General features: G+C 32.8%; 1 protein-coding gene and 1 long non-coding RNA gene across 5 annotated transcripts; one reads left to right on the top strand and one right to left on the bottom strand.

Moving 5' to 3' along the window:
• The first annotated feature begins 12,310 nt into the window (after positions 1–12,310).
• On the top strand, positions 12,311–16,627 carry LOC141706925 (uncharacterized). 2 transcript variants are annotated; one of them, XR_012568932.1, is made up of 4 exons: positions 12,311–12,792; positions 14,337–14,559; positions 15,826–15,998; positions 16,149–16,627. It is a non-coding gene; the product is annotated as an uncharacterized LOC141706925 (long non-coding RNA). The 2 variants fall into 2 exon arrangements; XR_012568931.1 differs by having other exon boundaries at positions 12,312–12,792; positions 14,332–14,559; positions 16,149–16,626.
• Positions 16,628–19,895: 3,268 nt separating this feature from the next.
• Positions 19,896–23,165, bottom strand: LOC141706926 (uncharacterized). 3 transcript variants are annotated; one of them, XM_074509815.1, is made up of 10 exons: positions 23,017–23,165; positions 22,670–22,727; positions 22,369–22,477; positions 22,107–22,239; positions 21,938–21,989; positions 21,708–21,854; positions 21,470–21,581; positions 21,159–21,285; positions 20,328–20,780; positions 19,896–20,184 (listed from the first exon to the last, which is right to left on the bottom strand). In XM_074509815.1, exons 1-10 carry the CDS (start codon positions 23,145–23,147, stop codon positions 20,163–20,165), a joined length of 1,344 nt encoding a protein of 447 aa, XP_074365916.1. In that variant the 5' UTR covers positions 23,148–23,165; the 3' UTR covers positions 19,896–20,162. The 3 variants fall into 3 exon arrangements, with proteins under 3 accessions (XP_074365916.1, XP_074365918.1, XP_074365919.1); XM_074509817.1 differs by having other exon boundaries at positions 19,896–20,780; XM_074509818.1 differs by lacking the exon at positions 23,017–23,165 and having other exon boundaries at positions 22,107–22,252; positions 22,670–22,684.
• Between the last annotated feature and the right edge of the window lie 161 nt (positions 23,166–23,326).

Genomic DNA, 23,326 nt, shown 5'->3' on the forward strand with positions numbered 1-23,326 from the left:
CAACATTGAGTGAATTCTGTAAAGGCAAAGGCATTGTTCAAGAATTTTCTGCAGCTAGAACACCTCAACAAAAAGGTGTAGTTGAGAGAAAGAATAGAACATTAGTGGAAGCTGCAAGGACAATGCTACAGGATGCCAACTTGCCAACTAGTTTTTGGGAAGAAGTTGTCAATACTGCATGCTACACTCAAAACAGATATCTCATCAACAAAATGCATGGCAAATCACCTACTCAATCATGTCTAAAAGAAAGCCTACAGTAAAGCATCTTCATGTGTTTGGAAGCAAGTGTTACATTCTAAAAGACAACTCTGAATATGTGGGAAAATTTGACTCAAAGGTTTTTGAAGCAATTTTTCTGGGATATTCATTGGAGAGAACTGCCTACAAAGTTTATGTGGTTGATCAAAAGAAAATCATGAAAAGCACAGATGTGACTTTTGATGATGACAAATGTCCAGGCTTGGAATGCCTTGATGAGAATGAAGCTGAAGCCCTTGTATTTGAAAATCTTAACATCAATAGTGATTCTGATGAAGAAGCTAAAGATAATGCACAACAAATAATTAATGAAGAATCTACAGGACAAGAGAATCATGAAAATGGAAGCTCATCTCAAACACCTGATTTTGATAGCACAAACTCAAGGGGAGAAAGAGAAGAAGAATCTACAAATCATACCAATAATGAAGAAAATGATGAAGGCACCAGTCAACAAACTCACACCAGAAAATGGGATAGAAGTCACAACCCAAATGACATAATTGGTGATCCAAATGCTGGTGTAAGGACTAGGAGTGCAACTGCTAATGAGTGCCTACATGCATGCTTTCTATCTCAAGTTGAGTACAAGAAAACCGAAGAAGCTCTAATGGACCCTGATTGGAGATCTGCTATGCAAGAGGAGCTCAATCAGTTTGAAAGAAACAAAGTTTGGGAGTTAGTTCTGCACCAAAGAATAGAAGTGTAATTGGAACAAAGTGGGTGTTCAGGAACAAAATGGATGAAAATGGTGTGGTTACCAGGAACAAAGTAAGGTTGGTTGCAAAAGGCTACTCACAGGAACAAGGAATTAATTATGATGAAACTTTTGCTCCAATTGCAAGACTCGAAGCAATAAGAATTTTTCTAGCATTTTCTGCATACTCAAATTTCAAAATGTATCAAATGGATGTTAAGAGTGCCTTCTTAAATGGTGAGTTAGAAGAAGAAGTGTATGTGCAACAGCCACCTGGCTTTGAAGATCCAAAATTTTCAAATTTTGTGTACATACTACTCAAGGCTCTATATGGATTAAAGCAGGCACCTAGAGCTTGGTATGATACATTGTCAGAATTCTTGCTTAAATATGGTTTTACTAGATGTACCATAGACAAGACTCTCTTCTACAAAAACCAAGGTGATGACATGATTCTAGTCCAGATCTATGTAGATGACATTATCTTTGGCTCTGTAAATGAAAAGTTGTGCCAAAGATTTTCTAAGCTTATGTAGAGTGAATATGAAATGAGCATGACGGGGGAATTAAGTTACTTTTTTGGACTTCAAGTTAGTCAAAGAAATGATGGAATCTTCATCAGCCAAACTAAGTATGTCAAGGATTTATTAAAGAAGTTTGGTATGGTTGATTGTTCACCTGCTTCTACACCTATGTCTACAGCAACAAAGTTGGATGAAGACAGAAAAAGCAAAAGTGTAGATATTTCAAGCTATAGAGGAATGATTGGATCATTGCTTTACTTGACTGCAAGTAGACCAGACATAATGTTTGCAACATGTCTTTGTGCAAGATTTCAAGTCAATCCAAAAGAATCACATTTGATGGCTGTTAAAAGAATTTTCAGATACTTGAAGGGGACTCCTAACTTAGGATTATGGTATCCTAAGGGAACTGGTTTTGAAGTTGTTGGTTACACAAATGCAGATTTTGCTGGATGCAGGGTGGACAGGAAGAGTACAAGTGGGAGTTGTCAGTTTCTTGGACAAAGACTTGTATCCTGGCATAACAAGAAATAATAATATGTGTCAACTTCCATAGTTAAAGCTGAATACATAGTTGTTGGAAGTTGTTGTGGTCAAGTGCTTTTGATTGTAAATTAGCTAATTGACTATGGCCTAGTGTTAGAGAAAATTCCTATTATGTGTGACAATACTAGTGTTATATCTATTGTGGCTAATCCAGTTAATCATTCTAGGACAAAGCACATTGATGTAAGGTACCATTTTATTAGAGAACATGCTACAAATGGTACCATTGAGCTTATTTTTGTTCCAACAGAAAAATAATTAGCTGACATTTTTACTAAACCTTTGGATGAAGCTACTTTCACTAGACTTATAGGTGAAATTGGAATGCTAAATTCTTTATCCTAAGGCAAAAACTCAGCTAATGTGTTGCAGCTGATTAATTTCCAGTAAATATAAATTAATTTGATTTTTTTAGAAATTAACTGAAATATGAAGTATAAATATTTCAGAAATCTCTGCATATTTATTCTTCAAAAATGAAAATTCAACTTGGAATTTTTCAAATTCTAAGTAAACTGCTAAGTTGTTAATTTACATTCTCAATATGTAAAATTAACACAAGGCATAATTAAATTAATTAGGGGTATATAGAGAACTGAGTTCTCGATAAGTCTAACTGACTTATCGACAAGTCATTTTAAGACTTCTCGAATGAGTTCTCGACAAGTCAATTTACTGACTTCTCGAGTGACTTCTCGACAAGCATTATTATGACTTATCGATAAGTCATTGTAGAGTTCTCTACAAGTGCTAACTTACAGAGTTCTCTACAAGTATTATTTTTAGACTTATCAATAACTCAAAACTGAAATAATTTAATCTAATAAATTATTTTTGGTAAAATACTCTTGACAAAAATATTCTGATTTTATTTTGACTTTATTCAAATAAAAATTAGAAACTTTTTAGTCCAATTTGGACAAACTGGGTATTTATTTTACATCTCTATAAGTCAATCTTTATTTATTTTCTACAAAAATAAATAAAATGACTTATCGAGATGTCTCTCACTTCAAAATGACTTCTCGATAAGTATATGCCAAACGTCTATTTTTAACTTCTCGACAAGTCATTAGCTTTTATTATAAATACCCAGACTTCCTGATACATATACATACTTACAGCTTTCGAGAACTCAAGTGACCTAGCTTTTCAATCAAAAATCGATTTATCTCTCATTTTCACTCCTTTCTCACAAATTTCTTTTACCCACTAAACTTCATACTCATATCAATGGCAGCCAACAATCTTGTACCCTTTATCCCCAGGGAGACCAACTTTCTTGCATTTCTGGATGCAAACCAAGCAACTGAAACTTTTCAATGCTTTGTCAAGTTCCTTTCTGAGACCTACTTTGTAGGTGCTCTTACTGCTAATCCTATGTTGTATTTGGATGTGTTAGGGGATTTCTGGAACACATCAATAACAAGGACAGTTGTGCATGAGAATCAAGCTGTAACCATAATGATAAACTGTACAATCAAGGGACAACAGGTGGAGATTCTTGAGGATGATGTTAATAAGGCTTTGGGCATTCCTACTGACAAGCTGGTAGAGGCTCCAACTCAGGATGAGCTGTATGAATTCATGAACTTCATCAATTACTCTGAGAGGATCAATCTGGCCAGCATGAATAAGAAGTATCTAAGGAGGGAATGGTCATTCATTTTTGACTCTGTGATAAGGGCATTCACCTGCAGGAAGTCATGATTTGACAACATATCAAGTATTGTCCAGAAGCTGGTCTACTCAATGGCCCTCAACAAATAGATAAATGTAGAACACTACATACTGGAGGAGCTAAGCACCAGGCTCACAATGCCATTGGAGTCAAGAGGTAAGGAGATTTTTCTACCTAGATTTATTATGTCAGCTTTTAATTATAAAGTTAATGACATACATATGCTAGAAGGTGTAAACAGGACACTAATTGGCAACTGTAGGCAAGTATCCAAAATTTTATTTGGATTACTTCTTACTAAGAATAAGGTTCTAGTAAGTCTTAAGTTAACACATTTCATGACTGAAAGATTTAAGACTTACCCTTATTCTATGCCAGATATGAGAACTAGTGCAAGTCAACCTAGTGCAACAATGGTTCCTGAGCCTGTGGAAGCACAAACACAGGCACACCCACAGGAACCTACCCATATTGAGCTTGTTCCTTCAAAACCTGTAGGAGCTAGGAAACCAACCACCTCATCCTCTCAAAAGGATGAGATGAGTAAAAAGAAGAGAAAGGGGGTAACCTTGACAGTTTTGCAAGAGAGTGGTGAGGAACAAACTGAAGCTGAGTCACCCATGATCAAGAGATCAAAGAAGAGTAAGAAATCTGAGCTAACCACTCAAGCCACCTCTGTATCCTCCCAACAGGATGCAGTTGTAAAAATGGGGACTAAACAGACTCTAGATACATTCTCTCAACAGGGTGTGTCTATTGAAAAGAGCATTCCCCCAATGCACCTTGTACAGAGTCTGCACAGCCTACACCTGAAGCAATTCAAGTGTATGGTAGGAGAAATAAGGATGGCACACACAGTGATGGCACATCTTTTGAATCTCCCTCATCCATTCAGGGGGAGCTTCCAACACTCACATCTGAGCAATAATCTCTAATATCTCAAATTTCTTCTCTACCAACAGCAGTTGAACTCAATTCTCAAGTGCAAGCTAAATCAAGTGACTTGGTTCAAGAAACCTTGCTCACCACCCAGACACTCCAATCAGATGGTGAGAGGCTACTAGCTGGGGTAGACCTTGATGACGCCATCAAAACCATGAGGTATTTATCAGTCTTTACTGAAGACCCCGTGGAGATATTAAATGTACCTTCATGTGCAAATCAGTCTTCATATACTGAAAGGTTTGAGGGTAGTAATCTTGAGGGGGAGCTATCTAAATCCTCTCCAATTCAATTGGAGGTTCCTCATGTAGGAACAACTCCCCTCAAAACCCTAGCTAAAATTGCCTTGACAATTGAAGCTGGGAGTACAATTTCCAATGACCATGCTATGGGAGAGGCAAGTTTATCACTTTCAAGTGACAGTGCTTTGCAAGAAGCACAAGGGTTTGAGACTGGTGCACATGACAGTAACCCAGTCAAATCCCCTCCAATTCAATTGGAGGTTCCCACTTTATGTGAGGAACAACAACTTGTCAAAACCACAGAGCAATTTGTGAGTAAAAATGTGACTTCAGTCACAGGTGGTTCTGATTCACATCCCTCAACCTCTCAATCACACCTCATCTCTCAATGGCTCCAAGACACTGAAAATCAACCATCTACTATTGAAGATCTTAGAGTTGATCAACTTGGAGGCCTGGCTCAAATCTCACAGCAGCTACTCACATCCAATATGTCCAACCAAGACTACCGAGCTATCATGCTCTCCTACCAGGCTGATGTGGAAGATAATCAAGCAAAGATTGTTGATGAAGCTGGTCAGGATGCTAATTGTGATGCTTGGTTGGACAAGGAATTCACAATTGATATGGATGGTGTGATAGCAAAATTCAGAGAGGAGTACATTAAAATCTTAGGAAGCAATGTCGGATCCCTCACTCCACAGGAGGTATATGATGTCATCAATGAGGTCTACAAGGCTCAAATCAAGGCTTTCCATAACTTTGGAAAAGCTCTACAAATAACATTGAATGGACATCAAGACAAAGTAATGAAGATGGCCGGAGAAAAGATGGACCAAATCATCCCTTCACAAACTAAGATCAAAAACCAATTTAAGACCTTCTTAGAACAAATGTCTAGGTATGATCTCAGTGGGATTGATAAAAGTTAAATCAACCCAAGGAATCAATTGTAGCCTTGCACAAAGTTGTTCAAGATCATATCAGTAAAACCAATGACACAAGGTTGAAGTTGGATCAAATGCACACTGCAAGATACACTCATTCACCTTTGGTCATGGATGAAATTCAGAAATTTATGCAAGCTACTTTTGGTCAATCTACTGCAATCTCTACTAAGCTCTTCTTTTCAAGACATTCAAAAACTGAAAACTCAAGTAGCTTCTTTGGAAAACTTCAATGCTTCTCTCACCACTCAAGTTCAGGCTTTGACTTCTCTAGTCAAAAGCCAACACACAGATATAAAGACCCTGGTGGACTCTCAAAGCACCTTCAAATGCAAAACTCTGTTGCTTTGGGAGCCATCATGGGAAAGCTCAACATTCCTCTCCCATCCCTTCCAGAATAGATAAGGCCTGAAATTCATATTCTCATCCCCATGCCTGCCAACAAGACTAAGGGGGAGATAGAGGCTAGGCTGGCAAAATCCATATCATCTCAACAAGTCCAGGGTGCTGAAAAGAATTTAAATCAAGAAGTAGATCTTGACATGGAGAGACTTATTAGGGTTGCTGAAGGACCAAGTCTAAGTAGAGAATTTGATGAATTACTTAAGGCCCTAAAAGCTTCTCTCAATAATAATCACTTCACATACAAAAAGGCCCTGGACAAGACAATAAACTTCTTAAGGATGATCATGGTAAATCAAGACAATTTTCTATAGAAGAGGATAGTGATCAACACAAATGACTCTAGGATAGACAGGTGTATGCAGGTGTCTCTCAATTATATGATCTCAAGGAGGGCACCTGAGTTGGACATTCTGATAACCAAAGTCAGAGTTGTGACTCATGAAGATACCTTGTTGCTGACTGAATTGAAGAATGCACAAGTGGCTGCTTTTCTAGAAGCATACCTACAGCCAAGAAAGGGAATAGCATACATCTATCCAAACACCAAACACTTCAAACATTTCCAAATCCCTAAACAATGTGTCATGACCAACAAGAAGTTTATCATGATTCTGGAAACTGGTCTTAAATCAAAAAAGAATAAGAATTATGATGATGTAGAGATGATAAAGCTGCTTGGGAGATACCTGAGTAATGCTGAAGCCAACTTGCCCAAGACTCAAATCAACAAGGATGATTTGGATGATGATGAGCAGAAGAAAGATGATCAAAATCCTTCTGGCTCAAATCCAAGTCAATCCAGTAAGCCATCTGGCAGAAAGGGTGGAGAGAAGAAGAAGGAGGATGATAAGAAAAATGATGAGAAGAAGAGAGCTAATGAGAGAAGAAGTAAAAGGAGACATGATGGCTCAGAACCACAGCAAACCCTAAAAATCCAAACAGCCCTAGCTCAACCTCTAGCTAAACCTTCTGTACCAACAACCTCAATCAACAAATCACTTCTAACCTCTAAACTAAAATTCTTATACAAATAAACAGCTAACTCTTTCCTAAAAATTCCAATCACCACAAGCCAAACAAGTCTCAAGAAAATCACAACCTTAGCTTTAGTCAAGCCTTCACTAAAAGTCAATCTCAAATCTGTTGGGAGGAAGCCTAAGAAAGCCAAGCCTACAGATAAAGGAGAAGTCACTGAAAGGGCCATCTGGAATTGTTTCAAGCAATCTGACTTTCTACCTTTGAATCGGTGCATCTCAGATGAAGATTATTTTCAACAACTTGCTGAGGAAATAGTCAGAGTTTGGGTTGTATCTCTAAGGGAAGTTAGAATTTTCTATGAATATGGGTCTTTCACCTTCCTTGGATGCACTTTAATGGATTCACTCTCTCCCACAGAAATCAAGAAAGTAATAAGCCTGCTAAAGGATAAGGATTCTGCTACAAGAGCATTGAGATCAATTCTGGCTGAATGGTTGATTGTGAGAGAAGAAAGAAGAAAAAGCAATGAAGCTGAATATGAGGAAAGAACGAGAAAGTATGATGAGGAAATTGAAATGTTCATGAAAAGGTCAGAAGAACTGAAAGCAAAGGGAAGGAGCAGAATATCTAAAGATGGGAAGTTTCTTAACATCAAAGTTGGCCAATTTTCAAGATTTAGAATTGATTTACTAAACAGTGGTTATCCAAAGGAAGACAGAATCAAGCTTGTAGAAGCTCTAAGTGGGACACCTATTGTAGAAGAACTTGAAATTATTGTTTAGTTAAGGGATATTCTTAGAGAAGAAACTGAAGCAAAAACAGTCTTTACCTGATTCTTGTAACTACTTGAACCTTGTAAATCTTCTATTGTATAAAAGTTGTAATTGTGTCAATTTTCATGTAATTACTTTACTTTCCATTTTAACTTGGGGTTAGTCTTGTTAACAGGCATGAATTTGTGTTAAGCAGTCTTCTCACAAATTGGGGGAGATTGTTGTGCAAGACATGTATGTACCTTAACAAGACTAAGTCAAATTGACAATCCTAAGTAAGTTGTATTGTTATCTTAGTTTGCATTTGTACTTGTAATATTTAAAATCTGAAAAAATATAAAAGAGCATACTGGAGACTTTTTGTTTAAACAGTATCGAGCTTAAGAATTCTATCTAGAAGAAGATCAGGCAGATCATGTCTCAGAAGAATTTTGAAGAAGCTTGGAGTTGAATAAACCTGTTTGGATAAAAATACTCTAAGTCAATATCTCTACAAGTCACAGATTTAGTGTTATAGAGAAGTCACTTGAGAACTCCAATTGACTTATCGAGAAGTCAGGAAAGCTACTAGAGAACTCAGAGAGATATTGACAAGCCAATTGAAGACATGAAGATTGAAGATATCGACAAGTCATTTCTTCACTAGAGAACTCTAGAGATATTGACAAGTCAAATATCACTAGAGATCTCTGAGATATCGACAAGTCAAAATATCACTAGAGATCTCTGAGATATCGACAAGTCAAAATATCACTAGAGATCTCTGAGATATCGACTAGTCAAAATGTCACTAGAGATCTCAGAGATATCGACAAGTCAAAGTGAAGACATGAAACTGAGAGATCTCGACAAGATAAATTCTCTTATAGAGAACTCAGAGACCTCTACAAGTCTAATTTACTATAAAGTATTAGAGATCTCGATAAGTCAATATACTTATCGAGATGTCAAGTTCTCTATACGCCTAACTGGAGATCTCGAGGTAAAATCTCAAACTACAAATTGCAGACCAGTTCAATATCCAAGATCTACAATCAACAAACAATCCAAGCAGCTGGATTAACAAGTCTACAAAAAGCAGCTTGAAGGATGTGCAAGATCAATGGTGAAGATTAACTGACAAAGGAAGATCAAAGTAATCACAGGGTGCTAGGATATGCTAAGCCAGAAATAGAAGATACACTTTTCCTAAAATGGAAATGACAAGTGACAGTTTACTAAAGTTAATAGTATGTCTTATTGCACACTGTGTAAACTAACAGTTAACTGAATTATAAAGTTAACACTGGTCCTTCTGTTAGTTGTAACAATTTAGATAGAAAATCTTGTAATTCTCTCAAGAAGAAGCTAAGCTCTTTATCAACAAAGAGCCTAGAAATTTTGTAGCAAAACATTCTTAATTTTAATATAAAATTAAGTGAGTTTTGAAAGATCCGTGTTCTTTATTATTGCATGTTTAATTTCTGCAGTAACACATTTCACTACAAGATTTGATTTACTTTGTTCACAATTATAAAAAGTTCAGGTTCATGGATAATTAAAAAGTTCAGGTTCATGGATAATTAAAATTTCATTCTTAATTTGATGGATAATAACACATAAATACTTGTCAAAAAAGATCCAAATAAATTGTATGTACTAATAACACTAAATGCACAGAAAAACATAAAAACAGAGCTTTAACTATTTAGAAAAAAATATTACTAGATATAAAGTAAAGATCGTTGTAAAAACATAAAACACGATGTCCAATTTCACCAACATTAGTATTTATATTTTATATTTTACTTTTTTTTGGAGGAGGGGCAAAAAGACTTTATCAAAACTGAAAATAAAATTCAACTCTAACAAAGTATACAATTGTTTGAATTCATGGAATGACCTGTAAAACTGTATACTAAAATTTTAACTTACATTATGACATAATTATTGTATTTCGTGTACTCGCCCCCCCCCCTCTACCCAAAATAACGATTATTATAAATATGTATATTTAATATAAATATCAAAAATTGATTTCACAAACTATTAGAAATTATATCAAGTTAGCCATAGTTCACGTGGTAGAGATTCATTATTGACATGTTAAGACATCACATATTGTTAATACATCACAAATGCGAATAACATATATTATGTTAGTCATAAAAGCATGCATAAATACATCGTATAACAAGTCTACAGTATAATTGTATTTTGTAATACTTATATGATAACTTAATCGGGGAACTTTTACTTTTGAGTTCATTAATTTATGTGCTTAGTATATTAGGCCATTTTTTTATAATTCTTGAATGTAATTATGCTAATATAATTATGCTTGAAAGAACATCAATATGATCATGTCGTGAGTAAAGAAGAAGGCTATCATATAATAGATTTGCAGATATGTGAAAATTTATATGATATTGAGAAGTTCATAATTTGTTATATCATGAAGTCTAAAAAAGGTTGAAATGTCCAGAAATAGTTATATCAAGTAGTCCAGAAAAAATTATATAGGAAAGTCTTTAAACTATACTGAGAAGTGACCATATAGGAAAGTCACAAAGCTGTGTTGTTAGAATCTCATTTAGTAAACTCTGGTATAATTGTGTGATAAAGTATAAATCCTGGTGGTTATAGCGAGGAGTCTATGATGGTCATATTGTGAAGTCTCAATTACTGATGAGCATGTCGTTAAATCCTCGTATGGTAAACTTCAAAATGCGATATCGTGAAGTATACATGTCGGCTAGTCAAAAGTTATTCATCGACAAGTCAGTAAACAGACCGTATAGTCTCAATTAATGAAGAAATATTCTACGGCGCATAATCTAGCAGAGAAATAGAAGTTTACACCGTATAGATCTAGACGAAATTCAAACTGATACAACAAACAAAACTTTGAGATTTAAGAAAATAAAAATCAAGAACATGTGCACGTGTATTTTCTCATATTGCACAGTGCACATAAAAATGTCAATAGGAAAATTGGATGGATGCGTTAAAAATTAAGGATTGAAATTGACATTACGTAAAAGATAAACAGATGTCATCAGGTATTTCTTCAAATAGCATTGTCAAATGCGACAGTCAATTTTATCTTTTACTAGGCATTACACTCCTTATTTTTTAATGTTCAACATTATAAACTCTTGTAATCTCTCCCAAGGAAACCGAAGTAGAGAATTCACTTTGAATTCACAGCTTGTAATAAAATTTTAAATCCAGTAACATGTTAGATTCAAAGTGAATTTGTGTGTTATTTATTTTCGGTTCATATTCATTTTATAATATACGCATTCAAGCAATATTAAATTATTTCAAACAAAAAAGAAACCCTGAAAATTATCGCAAAAAATTGACACAAACTCCAATAACATAATAGATTTAAAGTGAGTTTATTGTTCTTTACTTTCGATTCATATTCGTTTCATAACATACACATTCAAACTACATCAAACAGTTTTAAACAAGTAAGAAAATCAGAAAATTATTACAAGAGATTCAACACAAATTTAACCCACTCGCCAACAATATTTCACGTATTCCATTAGATCAAAGTTGACATACTGCTTCAATTCTAAAATAAATGAATTTTAAACTTTACTGATTTTATACCATATTTATATCGTGCATGCTTTTATTAAGAAACTTGTTTATTCCTCGAAAACAATTCATTTCAATAGGCTTGTTTAATAATTACATTGTCAGTGTTTTAAACGATAATGCTTAATTGTTTGATTACATTTAGGTCAATTTAATTCTTTTTTAATGATGTTGTTAGTTATACATATAAAACATAGTTTATTTAATAGAATTGTAGTGATCTATGACATTTTTCTTTTACTTAAGCGTGGGTCATAGTCTGGTTGACAATATAACATGATATTTTGATCATGTATAATGTTTATTAGGTATCATTAGATGAAGATTGTTTTTATTCAAATGACTTGTATATTTTAAAAAAATTGAGATTCTTAAATCTTTAGTTTAAGTTTCATATTGGTAGATAAAATATAAAAATACAAGAATGCATAATATATGATATAATAAATCATATCCTGTTTTATGTGTGTCAAATATATTATAAAAAATCACTTTTTATAAGTTACTAGTTTAGAACATTATGCAGTGTTTTTTATGAAATATGATTTAATTTCTTTTAATTTTATTTTAGTTTGATTAAATATCTTATTTATTTAACCCGGATTAATATTATTAATTATTTTATTTTAACCTAATGTCATTATCTATATTTCGATTTTAATCTTATATTTATATAAAGGAAAAACTCGGGTGTCCTACTTGGGGCTTCCCCTAATCCTAATCTGAGAATGCTTTTTTCTCCAATTTTGTCAATTTCCTTCTTCCGGGCTTACGTTTTATTCTTTCACATTATTAGATTTGTGTCTTTCTGTCTCCTTAACGATTGTTTGGCTGCGAATTAAAATGGTCTCGCCGCTTGCAAACTTTTGTAACGGAGGCCCATCATATGCTCAGAATTAGCATATAAATAATGGCTTCCAAAATCACAGAGTAGTTTAACAGAGCAGTCTATTAAAAAGGGTGTGTTCCCTGCTTCTTTGTTTATTTTCACAGTACCTCAACTGTTTGACAAATAGATTTAATGGTGTGTTTCTTTTTATTGTGGGATTTGTGGTCATCGTATGCCTGATGATGGTCTTGGAACCTCTGTTGAAGATAGTGCTTTTCCTTCTGAGAACTTGCCTGAGTTTCTGTATATTCATAGCTATGACAACGCGTCGCGGTCCAAGCTTCTTAAGACTCGAGGGATTTCCCATATTTTGAATGTGAGTCTTTTCTTTATTAGGATGTTGATTAGTACAGTATGATTTGTTAGATTGATATAGATTTTTAATTAATTATATGCGGTGATTGTTGATGTATATTTATGTCTTGGTATATATATGATATTAAAATTGATTGCTTGTTGCCAATTGTGTAAACATTTTAAGTTGTTTCTTTTTTTTTTTGCTTTTCATTATTGTAGACAGATGCTGGATTAACTAAATCTAGAAAAGTAATTGACCCAAATTTGGGTTTGAGGTTGTTGTTTGTATTTGTGGTCAAAATTTTGTGTAGTTTGATAATTTGATTTGTTTTTAGGGTAGCGAACTGCAAAAAAGAGTATTACGCAGTGCCAAGATTTTGTTCATGTTGATAATTCATGTTGTTACATGTAACTGTAGATAAATTACAAGTTCAAGTTTTGGAATATATGCAAGTGAGCACCATTCAGTAGAATCACGGTATAATGGCATAAAGTCCTTATAATTTTTTTTCAAAATTAATCAGTTAAAAGAGCTAGGAAACATATATAAACTCGATGTAAAAAAAATGTGCTTGAGCGGGGGGACATCGTGAACAAAAAAATATAAAAACAAGGACCTAGAGGTTAGAGAAAATATTTCTAAGCCTTACTTCTGCTAGGAATAAATCAGCAGCACTTCTTGCAAGAAATGAAGACATTTGACCCATATAAGCAATAGGACTAAGCAAAGCAGCTGAATGTAACATATTCAACATCTTGTCTTGGGAAAAAGAAGCAAAAGCAATCAAGGTTACCTGATTAGAAGTATCACAAGAAAAAAAACTCTCTTATATTTAACTATTAGCCTGACTTGGAACCAGGAAAAAATAGAATAAACAGAATGCAAGAAAATTTTTTGTATTATCAAAGAATGCCCAACATAGTGCAAATTTTGCCCTGTTTGTCTAAATGTTGGGGGATTTTTGTAGTTTGCGTCTCTCCGAGCAATTCAATTTTTCTCTATATGTGTTATCTGGTAGATCCAACTTCTAATACCACTTGTAAGTTACCAAATATCTGCTATTATTTTTAGCTCTACCCCTTATTTATTTCTTTAACTTCTGTCAAAAAGAATTATTTCTTTAACTTTAATTTTTCCAAAACAAAAATCTCATGGAGTTGAATTTTATAGGTAGCTTTCTTTACAATTGTTGTATCATTTTCTAATATGCAAAATAAGTTATTATTCTAATATTCTATGCGGATTTTTAATGGATCAATATTTGTAAATTGTTTTATTCTTAATATTTTGTCAATGAGTTAGGAAAATGTTATCGTTGTTGTTTTCATCCTGGAATTCCCATAATAATCACAAGTTCAGATAATGGTACGTCCCAATTTGGCATTCAACCACTTATAAGTAATGTCTTTTTTCTTATAAACCAAATCACTTAACAATTAGCGAAATATTATGTTTTGTGATAAATGATCAAAATGATCACAATAATGTTATTTAGACTTCATTGATCTCATCATAAATTTTTAAGCCATCATCAGTCCTCACATGCGCATTTGTTAGAGAAGCTGCAGCGAATAATGCTCACATTGAAAGGAGGACACCACGATTACAAACACAACTGGATAAGTCACTGAGAAGACGAGCTATGGAACTGTTAAAAAGACGAAGCTTGCTGATGGAGGAACCATTGTCTTGAGGCTATTGAGAGATGGTAGCTGTAAGGATGAAATTTCATGCTTGCCGGTGATCAAGCAGTTGGTCTGAGCTCGACATGAGAATTTGATTCCGGTAAGAGTTTTCTATCAGTGAAAGAGAGGGTACAAGTTTCTTAAATATGATTATCTTCCTAATTGAAAACTCTTTGATCTCTTACATAATTAGCACATTCCTCTTGACTTGATTAAGTTTAATTTTCTTTCAAGTATTAGGCTGCATGATTATTTTTTTATATAAATTGAACTTGTAGTTACCTTACATTTGTAAATGCTAAAAAAACAATACAAGCCTATTTAGCTAAGAATTTACCTATTATCACCAACATTTAAACCTTTATATTGTTAAGCATGATTGTGCTGAAACATTTCTAAGTAAATGTTAAATGGAGCACAATAGATGGTGGAAAAGGACATATATGATCTAACACCGTAAAGTAGTCTTTATTCTTAGCGACTACACTGAAATGACAAGCATCATATCTAATGCAAAAGTCATTAGCTTGTGTTTCAGAACTCTTAATTAAGTGCAATAAAATTTATGGCGACATGTGTGATAGATTGCTCACGAGGAAAATCTAATAGTCTTTATTATTTTATATAGACTGATAGATCAATGTAATGTAGTGATCAATGTAATGTAGTGACACATATAATTTTTATGTTCGAACTTAATACATATTATTCAGAAAATTAATTAGAAACTCTAAGTCATAGTTAACTAATATTTTCTTAATTCATGATTTAAACTATATAGCACATGAGTCTCGCATTTACCTCTATCCCATTATGAAAAAAAATTCCAGACATCTGACAGACAATATAATGAACCTAGATATATGTATTCTGGTCATCAGGCCTATTATCACCTAAGCTTGAGAATTTTTACTTTATCCTACTTATTTTACGGTTACTCAACCTAAATTCGGCGCTATATAGTTTTAACTTTACTAAGCAAGCGTTAAATATTGATGTGATTCGCAAATATCAAATCTTAGTATCAATCTATTTGTCATGTTGAATCAGGAATGAGAGTTGGAAAGCCGATATTGAATTAGGCTTTGATTTACGGCATATATGATTAAGAGGACCCATAGAGGCATAGACCCTCTTTTGGATGAGACTTACATTGACAAAAATGAAAAAATTAAATTTTGTCTAAAAAGAAAGAAAATTAAATATCAGCTATAGGTGCACATTTATTCTTGACACATGCCTACATCTATTTTTCTTTAAATATGATTATAAATGTAAAAGAAGAAATTGGATTTTGGAACTCTAACTTGATATTTTTTTTAATCCTTTATATTGGATCAAATTTAATATTTTTGTTTAATATCAGGTTAGTATTTGCTCTCTGCAAAACAGAATTAGTTCGTGTACGGCTCTGTCTATGCAGTATGGGCAAAATGGTGTTGATTTTGTTGCCACGGACAGCAATGGGAGCAGTGGGAGGCTTATAGTAGATACTAAATTGAAAGAAGAGTGTGTAGGTGCGGATGTTATCAGCTATAGGTACACCTTTAATTTTGAAACATGCCTATATACATATTTCTTTAAATATGACTATAAATGTAAAAGAAAAAAACGGATTTTGGAATTCTAACTTGAGATTTTCTTAATCCTCTGTATTGGATCAAAGTTAATTTTTTTATTTAATATCAGGTTAATATTTGCTCTCTGCAAAACTAAATTAGTTCGAGTATGAATATGTCTGTGAAGTTGGGCAAAATAGTAAAGGAAGTCTTGGACAAATGTGAAATATGGATCTTGAAGCCGCATCTTTGGTGGTTAATCAAGCATACCAAGTCATTCATCAATGGTTTCAACTTTTGAAACCATGTTTCTTTGTTATTTGTAAAAAGGTCAATAAATACATCTTATTCCTTTCTCAGTTTTTTTTAAACCATTCTTTTCTTAGGTTTCAAGTGTATAAAGAAAAGTGTCCCCTCTATTATAGTCTTATTTGTTGTCCCCTCTATTATAGTGTTATCTGTTGGCTAATATTGAAAGTTAATGCAGTTCTATTTTATGAGAATGCTACTTTCAGATCAGCAACATAACTAGCTAACTAATGAGTCCAAACTTTCACACTTTTACCAAAATTTTAGACTTAGCTCCTCAAATCTTCAAAAAACATAAAAATTTAAGTCAATTTTATATATAAATCGATACATTTTTTTATTTTGTCCATACTTGTATTGTCTATTAAAATTCATTATTTTTATATTTACTACAATATTTTTTAAAATAATTATATTTGTTCTTACATGTTTCATAATTTCTTTTTCCGAACCGCGCGAAACGCGATTTTTTCACCTATTTTATAATAGACCGATTCAATAGTATAATTCTAAGCCAGATCAATCGTATTTATTATGTTTTTTAGCCCGATATCCAGTATATTATTACATTCAAATCCTCATTAATTAAATTTAGTTTTATTTGATTTTTATTTTAGCCATGATGACTAGTATAATTTTGTTTTAACTAAGATGAATAGTGTATATTATTTTGCTTTATCGGTGGAAAATAATGTGTTTGAGATAAAAAGGGTAACTCGTTAGTTATTAGTAATTATAAATAGATTTGTCGTGTTATTTTCGGAAGAATATAAAGTTTTTATTTAAAATAGAAAAGGTTATGTGTTTTTGTAGACCAAGGTAATTGATTAGTTATGTGCAATGACGATATTTTATTAAATAGAAATCATAATATTTTTGGAAAAAGATGTATTTTAGTTGGAGAAGATAAAAAAGATAATGTGTCTTACTTAAAAAAAATAAAATTATTAAGTAAAGATAATTAATTAATTCAACGAAGTAGTATTATATATTCTTTTGTTGTTGCCTACTGTCATTATATTGACTAATAAATTATCTTTCAATTCTATTTTTTTTAATCTGATTCAATTGTAAAAAAGTCTAATTATGTTAGTAATATCTATTATTTTGTTTTATCATGCAAATATTCCAACTAACTTTAGTGATTTCTTTAATCCGTAACAATAATATGTTTTGTTTAAAACCGGATGGATAGTCTATATTATTTTAATATATTCTTTTATCCATGGTCATTATATACCAATGAATTAAGTTTTAAATTTAAATTTGTTCTAGAATCGTTCAACAGTATAATCTTTTTGTGCCCAGGTGAATAATTATTTATTATGTTTTAGCCCGCGGCCATTATATAAATTTTAGTTTATTCATATTTATAAAATTATATTATGAATATTGATCTATTAATCAGAGTGTTTTATGTTAAATATAAATACACCAAACGACTAACAAACAAAACTTTCAATATTTCGTTTTTAATTTAATAATATATACCAATATATAATATAAATAGATAAATAAAATATATAGATAAAACCCTAGAATAAATATTTAATATAATTTGGTACCATTTTATTTTGCGCCCAAATAAGTTGGTCCTTCTAGCCTAGTACTCAAGTTGTTGATTGAAGGCATAAATAGGTCTACTTTCTAGTTCTTACTATGGTTCTTTTGCCGACGATAGTAACGGGTAATTACTATATTATAGATTGAATTTTTTTTTATTAGAATTAAAATAATTAAATAAGGATAAATAAGTAATTTTACAAAAAAAAAACTTTCAATATTTTGTCTATTATAATATAATAACTAGGATATAACCCGATGCACAATTGTTTTTATCAATTCTAATTTTAATTATAACTCTCAAAAAATATTAATTTTTTTTATAATTTTAATATGTTGTCGGCAGGATTCGAACCTATAACTCTTAAATAATACTAATTTTTAAGAATAAATCTAACGGTCAACAACGATCGACAACCAAATTTTCAGTATTTCGTCTTTAATATAATATTATAGATAGAAATATAATATAAGTGTCATATTTTAAATATAATAGGATTGATAGGCGATTAATTTTAGGTGTCATGTTTTAAATATAATATGAAGTGTCATAATATAAGTGTCATATTTTAAATATTATAGAATTGATAGACGAGTAATTTTAGGTATCTTGTTTTAAATATAATATTAAGCGTCTTATTTTAAATATAATAGAATAACTAACAACCAACAACCAACAAACAAATTTTTAATGTTTTGTTTTTAATATAATAGTATAAATTGTTAGATAGATATAAATAGTATATATAAATAAATAGATAAATAGTATAAATTTATGATTTTTTTAATATTCTATTTTTTTTTTGCAAAAATATATTTTTTACAATCACTCGATTAGGTTTTGTTGTTAACTTTTTCAGACATACATTGTATATAGACTATAAGATGGTAACGTTGTCATGTGCAAATTATAATATTATTATTAAATTATAAGTATATTTATTGGTCGTAGACCGTAGTTGTACTTATGGACAAAATATCCTGCTAAAATAATATATAAAATTACTAATGATTCTAGATTTGTGGTGCCAATTTCGAAAAAGTAAAATCAAATTTGAGAACTTCAAAAAAAATCACATTTTATTACCGTTAATATTATCATATATTATTTAAGATGCTCTGTTTGTACATTCATAAAATATGTACACAGATGAGATTAGAATATCATTTAATTGATCGGAAAAGTTTACTATTGAAAATATTAACTGTGTTATTCTGAAATTTTATTATCATTCTAATAGAAAAAAGATATTAATGGGTTGAATTTGAAAAAATTATAATCTGATAATTTTTATGAAATCTAAATGAAAACTCAAAAACTCAATAAAAATTCCCATTAACTCGAAAACTCGATAAATTAATCAACTCGCTAAAAAATTGGATAAGCTCGAGCTTGTTAAAACTTGGGAAGCTCGAAAACTCATTAAAACTCGATAAGCTCGAAAACTAGCGAACATCTCATACTCGGCTCATTTATTTTAGTGGTCAAGTTCGAGCATAATTTCCAGTCTCAATTATTTTTTGGCTCGACTCGATAAAAAAGTTTTAACTAAAATTTGATAAGTACAAAATATGACTAACTCAAATTACACCCTTAATTTTGTTCATTACATCCTCTATTTTTTTTATTTGTCACTTTAATTATTACACGCATTTCAATGTGTTTTGACCGATTAGTTAGAAATATAATTTTAAAAATTTTAATTTTGTGAATTAAAATATAAGTTGTTTACTGTTATTTACAAAAGAAAAATTTTACAAACGATAATTCTAAATAGCCGGTCAAAATACACTAAAATGTGTGCAAGAGTCAAAACGATAAATAACAAAACAGACAGAAGTATCTGATAAGGAGAAGAAGTGATTTCGTACTGTATTATTCTTACCGTGGTGATGCTTGTTAGTGTGTAAACAGATATTTCGTTGCTCTTATGATGGATGGGGAAACGTTCAATTTGGCATTTTCTGGAGCTCATAGTATTACTACTCTTTCTCAAAGGCCAAATGAAGTGAAATCTTTGTATTTTAGTGAGGGACAAGGAAAACTTTATGTTTGGGATGAGTTAGCTGGAAAATCTTCAGCTTTATGAAGCTTACATCAAGGTAGGATCAACAGCATCAATTTTAATGCACATATAACACCAACCTTATGGCCTCAAAGTTCAAATGACAGGTACGGCCTGTGTATGACACTTTGAGAAAGGTTTCTGCTCATAAACCAGAAGCTATTGTTGCTGTCAACCATAAAAGGACTGTAAATTCTGCTTGCATTTCACCTTCCAGGAGCCTTCTTGCTACAAAAAAGGTATTGATTAGAACCTAGTATGCCAACAAGAGTAGATTTTCACAATCCACTCGGGTTAAAAACATCACAACTCCTATCAAGCCCTGATTTAGTTTGCAACATATACAACAGGAAAGCTATTGTCAACTTTACTTCATTCTGCTCTTCCAAGCAACAAGCTCGGAAGGTAATACTTCTTCGTCACAAGAAACCACTGCTTGTGCCATTAATTTCCCAAGCCAACCATGATAGAGCAGACCCCTTGAACCTAAACCTGTAAATAACCAAAATTTGCACTTCTGCTTTCTGATCAGGTAATCATCTATACAACCTAAAAGTGGGAGTGACCCATGAGATGTAAGTGGTGGCATTGCCCTTAGACCTGCCTTTGCAGAAATGTATTTCCAATTCTTTATCCCAGGATATATAGCAGACGCTTTTGGTAGAAGCTCTTCAAGAGCTTTTGAAGCTTCCTCTACTGCGACATTCTGGGCATAATTTCTCGACTTCCATTCCCACGTTGAGCCTATACGTATATTGCGGGGGCCGTGGATAGCAATCCATGCATCTGACAAGATTGAGGCACCATGTTCTGGATAACTTTCTCTGGCATATAAGGAAAATATTTAGAACAATGTCCAACACTATTCCGCAATTACAAAATAAAAACGACAAGATGCAGTTCACATAGACATTCCATAAATCATCATATCATGTGGTTACTCTCTATTCTTCATCAAGAGACACGGGCATGTACTGATATATTAGCTAACCTACCAAAAAAGGAAAAGATAGATGTGACAACAGTTTTCAGATTCGTCTTGATAGTTGAAACATTCTACAAGCCACTTACTTTCATTGCCATGAATTTACTAAAGCAATTGGGCATGAAGAACAAACATGAATGAAAATGCAACTTTATACGGAAATTTAGTGCAATAACATCTTACTGCTAACAGTGCATGAAAGTAACAAGACTCTAACCTATTATCATCTGGAAGCTGCAGGTGAGCAATGACACCTCTACATGTCCTCAAGGGAAGCCTCTCGGACAACTCAGGCAGAAAAGCTGCTCTGGCACCTAAACAAATAACCACGGAGTCGTATTCCCCTAAAAACATATATGTCATTACATTTTGGTAACAAGGATTCATATAGGTACTATATGCTTTCTCTGGTTACTTGAAATCAGCTAACTATAAAATAATATTGAATCTCTTAAGAATCCTAATAAAGCAATCTTGTACATGACCGGTTGAAGCTTTGCAAGAATTATCGGCAGTAAAAGAGTCTACCTGAAAGTTCAAGGAGATTATTAACAGCTTTGTTGTACAAGTTTAGCTCCTTTTTGTGTAATCCTAAAACAGACATCTCTTTCACTAGATTCTGACAAGCAGAATATAAGGCCTGATGATCAGAAGAGGCAGAATTAATCAATAATATGAACTAAGAATAAAATTTGTACGGTAAAATTAAATGGGCATCTAATTTTTAAAAGAGAAGTAGATAAAGAGAAAAGAGTAAGGAACGTAACTCAAGATATCGTTGAGGATGAACATTTATAGCTTCTGGCATATAGAATGCTAAATTGAAAGGTACACATAAATTGGGCACTAGTCTTTCAGAAGACTCCTTATCAATGGACTCCACTCTGCAACTGGCAATGCAGTGCTGAGCATTCTACTAATGTAGAACATGAAACAATGAAAACAGTGTGAAGCCAAAGTAAGTACAAATTATATTCTATAATTTCACAAGCTTACTTCTTTCATTAGATCCAAATTCTTCAGACTGACAGCTGGCCTTATGATACCTCTGAATTGCAATTACATCACTAATATAAGTGCGCAATGGAAAAATAACATAGATCGAAGAATAAAGATATTCGTGTTTGTTGCTATTATTAGACAGAACAATATCATAAACGCTAACCTTCTCCTGACTACGAAATCATCAGAATCTTGACTTGCGTCATTCAACTTATTGTATCCCACCGCTGCTTCAGCAATGCTTAAAAGCTTCAAGCTTTCTTTCCAGCACTCCATACTCCGCCAAAGAGGTTTAACTGTTACACCCAACTTTATCAACACACGCCAACTCAATATTCAATTCATAATACAAGGAGACAATAGTAAATGAAATGTCGTTACAGCAAAAAACCAACATTTCTACAATTGTCAGATAAAAGGAAAACCTTTAGGGGAATACGGGTGTAGCAGTCCTCCCGAAACTCCAGAAGCACCACCGCCAATTCCAACATCATCGTAAATGTCAATGCAAACATGGGATTCTTTAGGACAATGCTGCAAATTAAGTTCCTTTAACACATTTTGTTTTCCAAAAGTATAAAATTGGTAATCTTTTTGAATTTTTTCAGCATTAATTAAAAGATTTCTTGTTCACTCCTAGAAAGTCTAGAATCACAGAATAAGATATAATTATACACATAGATGCACACAAACACATGTGTTAGAAAGAAGGGAGGGAAGAAGTACTTGTAGTAAGTGCCAAGTGACAGATAAACCAGCAAAGCCAGCTCCTAGCACTGCATATCTGCACATTATAATCACACATATACATATTTTAAAACTTGCAATCACATGACATAGATATATATATATACATATAGAGAGAGAGAGAGAGAGAGAAAGAGGGAGGGAGGGGAGAGAGATGGAGAAAGAGAGAGGGTGGGAGAGAAAGAGAAAGAGGGATAGGGATGTAATGATGAGAGAGAGAGAGTGGGAGGTGGGAGAGGAAGAGAGATAGGGAGAGAGGGAGGGAGAGAGAGAGAGCGCGCAAGAGGGAGAGAGAGAGAGAGGGGGGGAGAGGGAGAGAGAGAGACCTGAGAGGTTTGTGAGATTGGGTAGAGAAAGATGACGAGATTGTTTTGAAATGAATGCCACGTCGGAAACATCCGCCGGCGACGACAAGAACCGCCGACGGGGAGGATGTTGAAATATGAAGAAGAACCATTAAAGCTTTAAAGATTAGGTCTTTACTGTTTGTGTAGTAAATGTATATACTATATATTTCTTGTAATTAAATAAAAAAGTTAATTGCAGAAAATAATCATCAGATGAATATCAGATTATGATTATTTTTGTAAATTACAAAGTAGGATAATACCATTAACTTTTCATATTCTGAAAACA

This window comes from Apium graveolens, chromosome 2 (assembly GCF_009905375.1).
Source record: "Apium graveolens cultivar Ventura chromosome 2, ASM990537v1, whole genome shotgun sequence".
NCBI lineage: Eukaryota > Viridiplantae > Streptophyta > Magnoliopsida > Apiales > Apiaceae > Apium > Apium graveolens.

What these genes read in the sequence shown, in the direction of transcription:
- LOC141706926 (XM_074509815.1), bottom strand. Translation starts at nt 23,147, where the DNA reads ATGGTTCTTCTTCATATTTCAACATCCTCCCCGTCGGCGGTTCTTGTC. An exon ending in CAATCTCACAAACCTCTCAG is followed by an intron (nt 22,728 to 23,016) that starts GTCTCTCTCTCT and finishes TATAATGTGCAG; the next exon opens with ATATGCAGTGCTAGGAGCTG. An exon ending in TAATCTCCTTGAACTTTCAG is followed by an intron (nt 21,286 to 21,469) that starts GTAGACTCTTTT and finishes ATATGTTTTTAG; the next exon opens with GGGAATACGACTCCGTGGTT.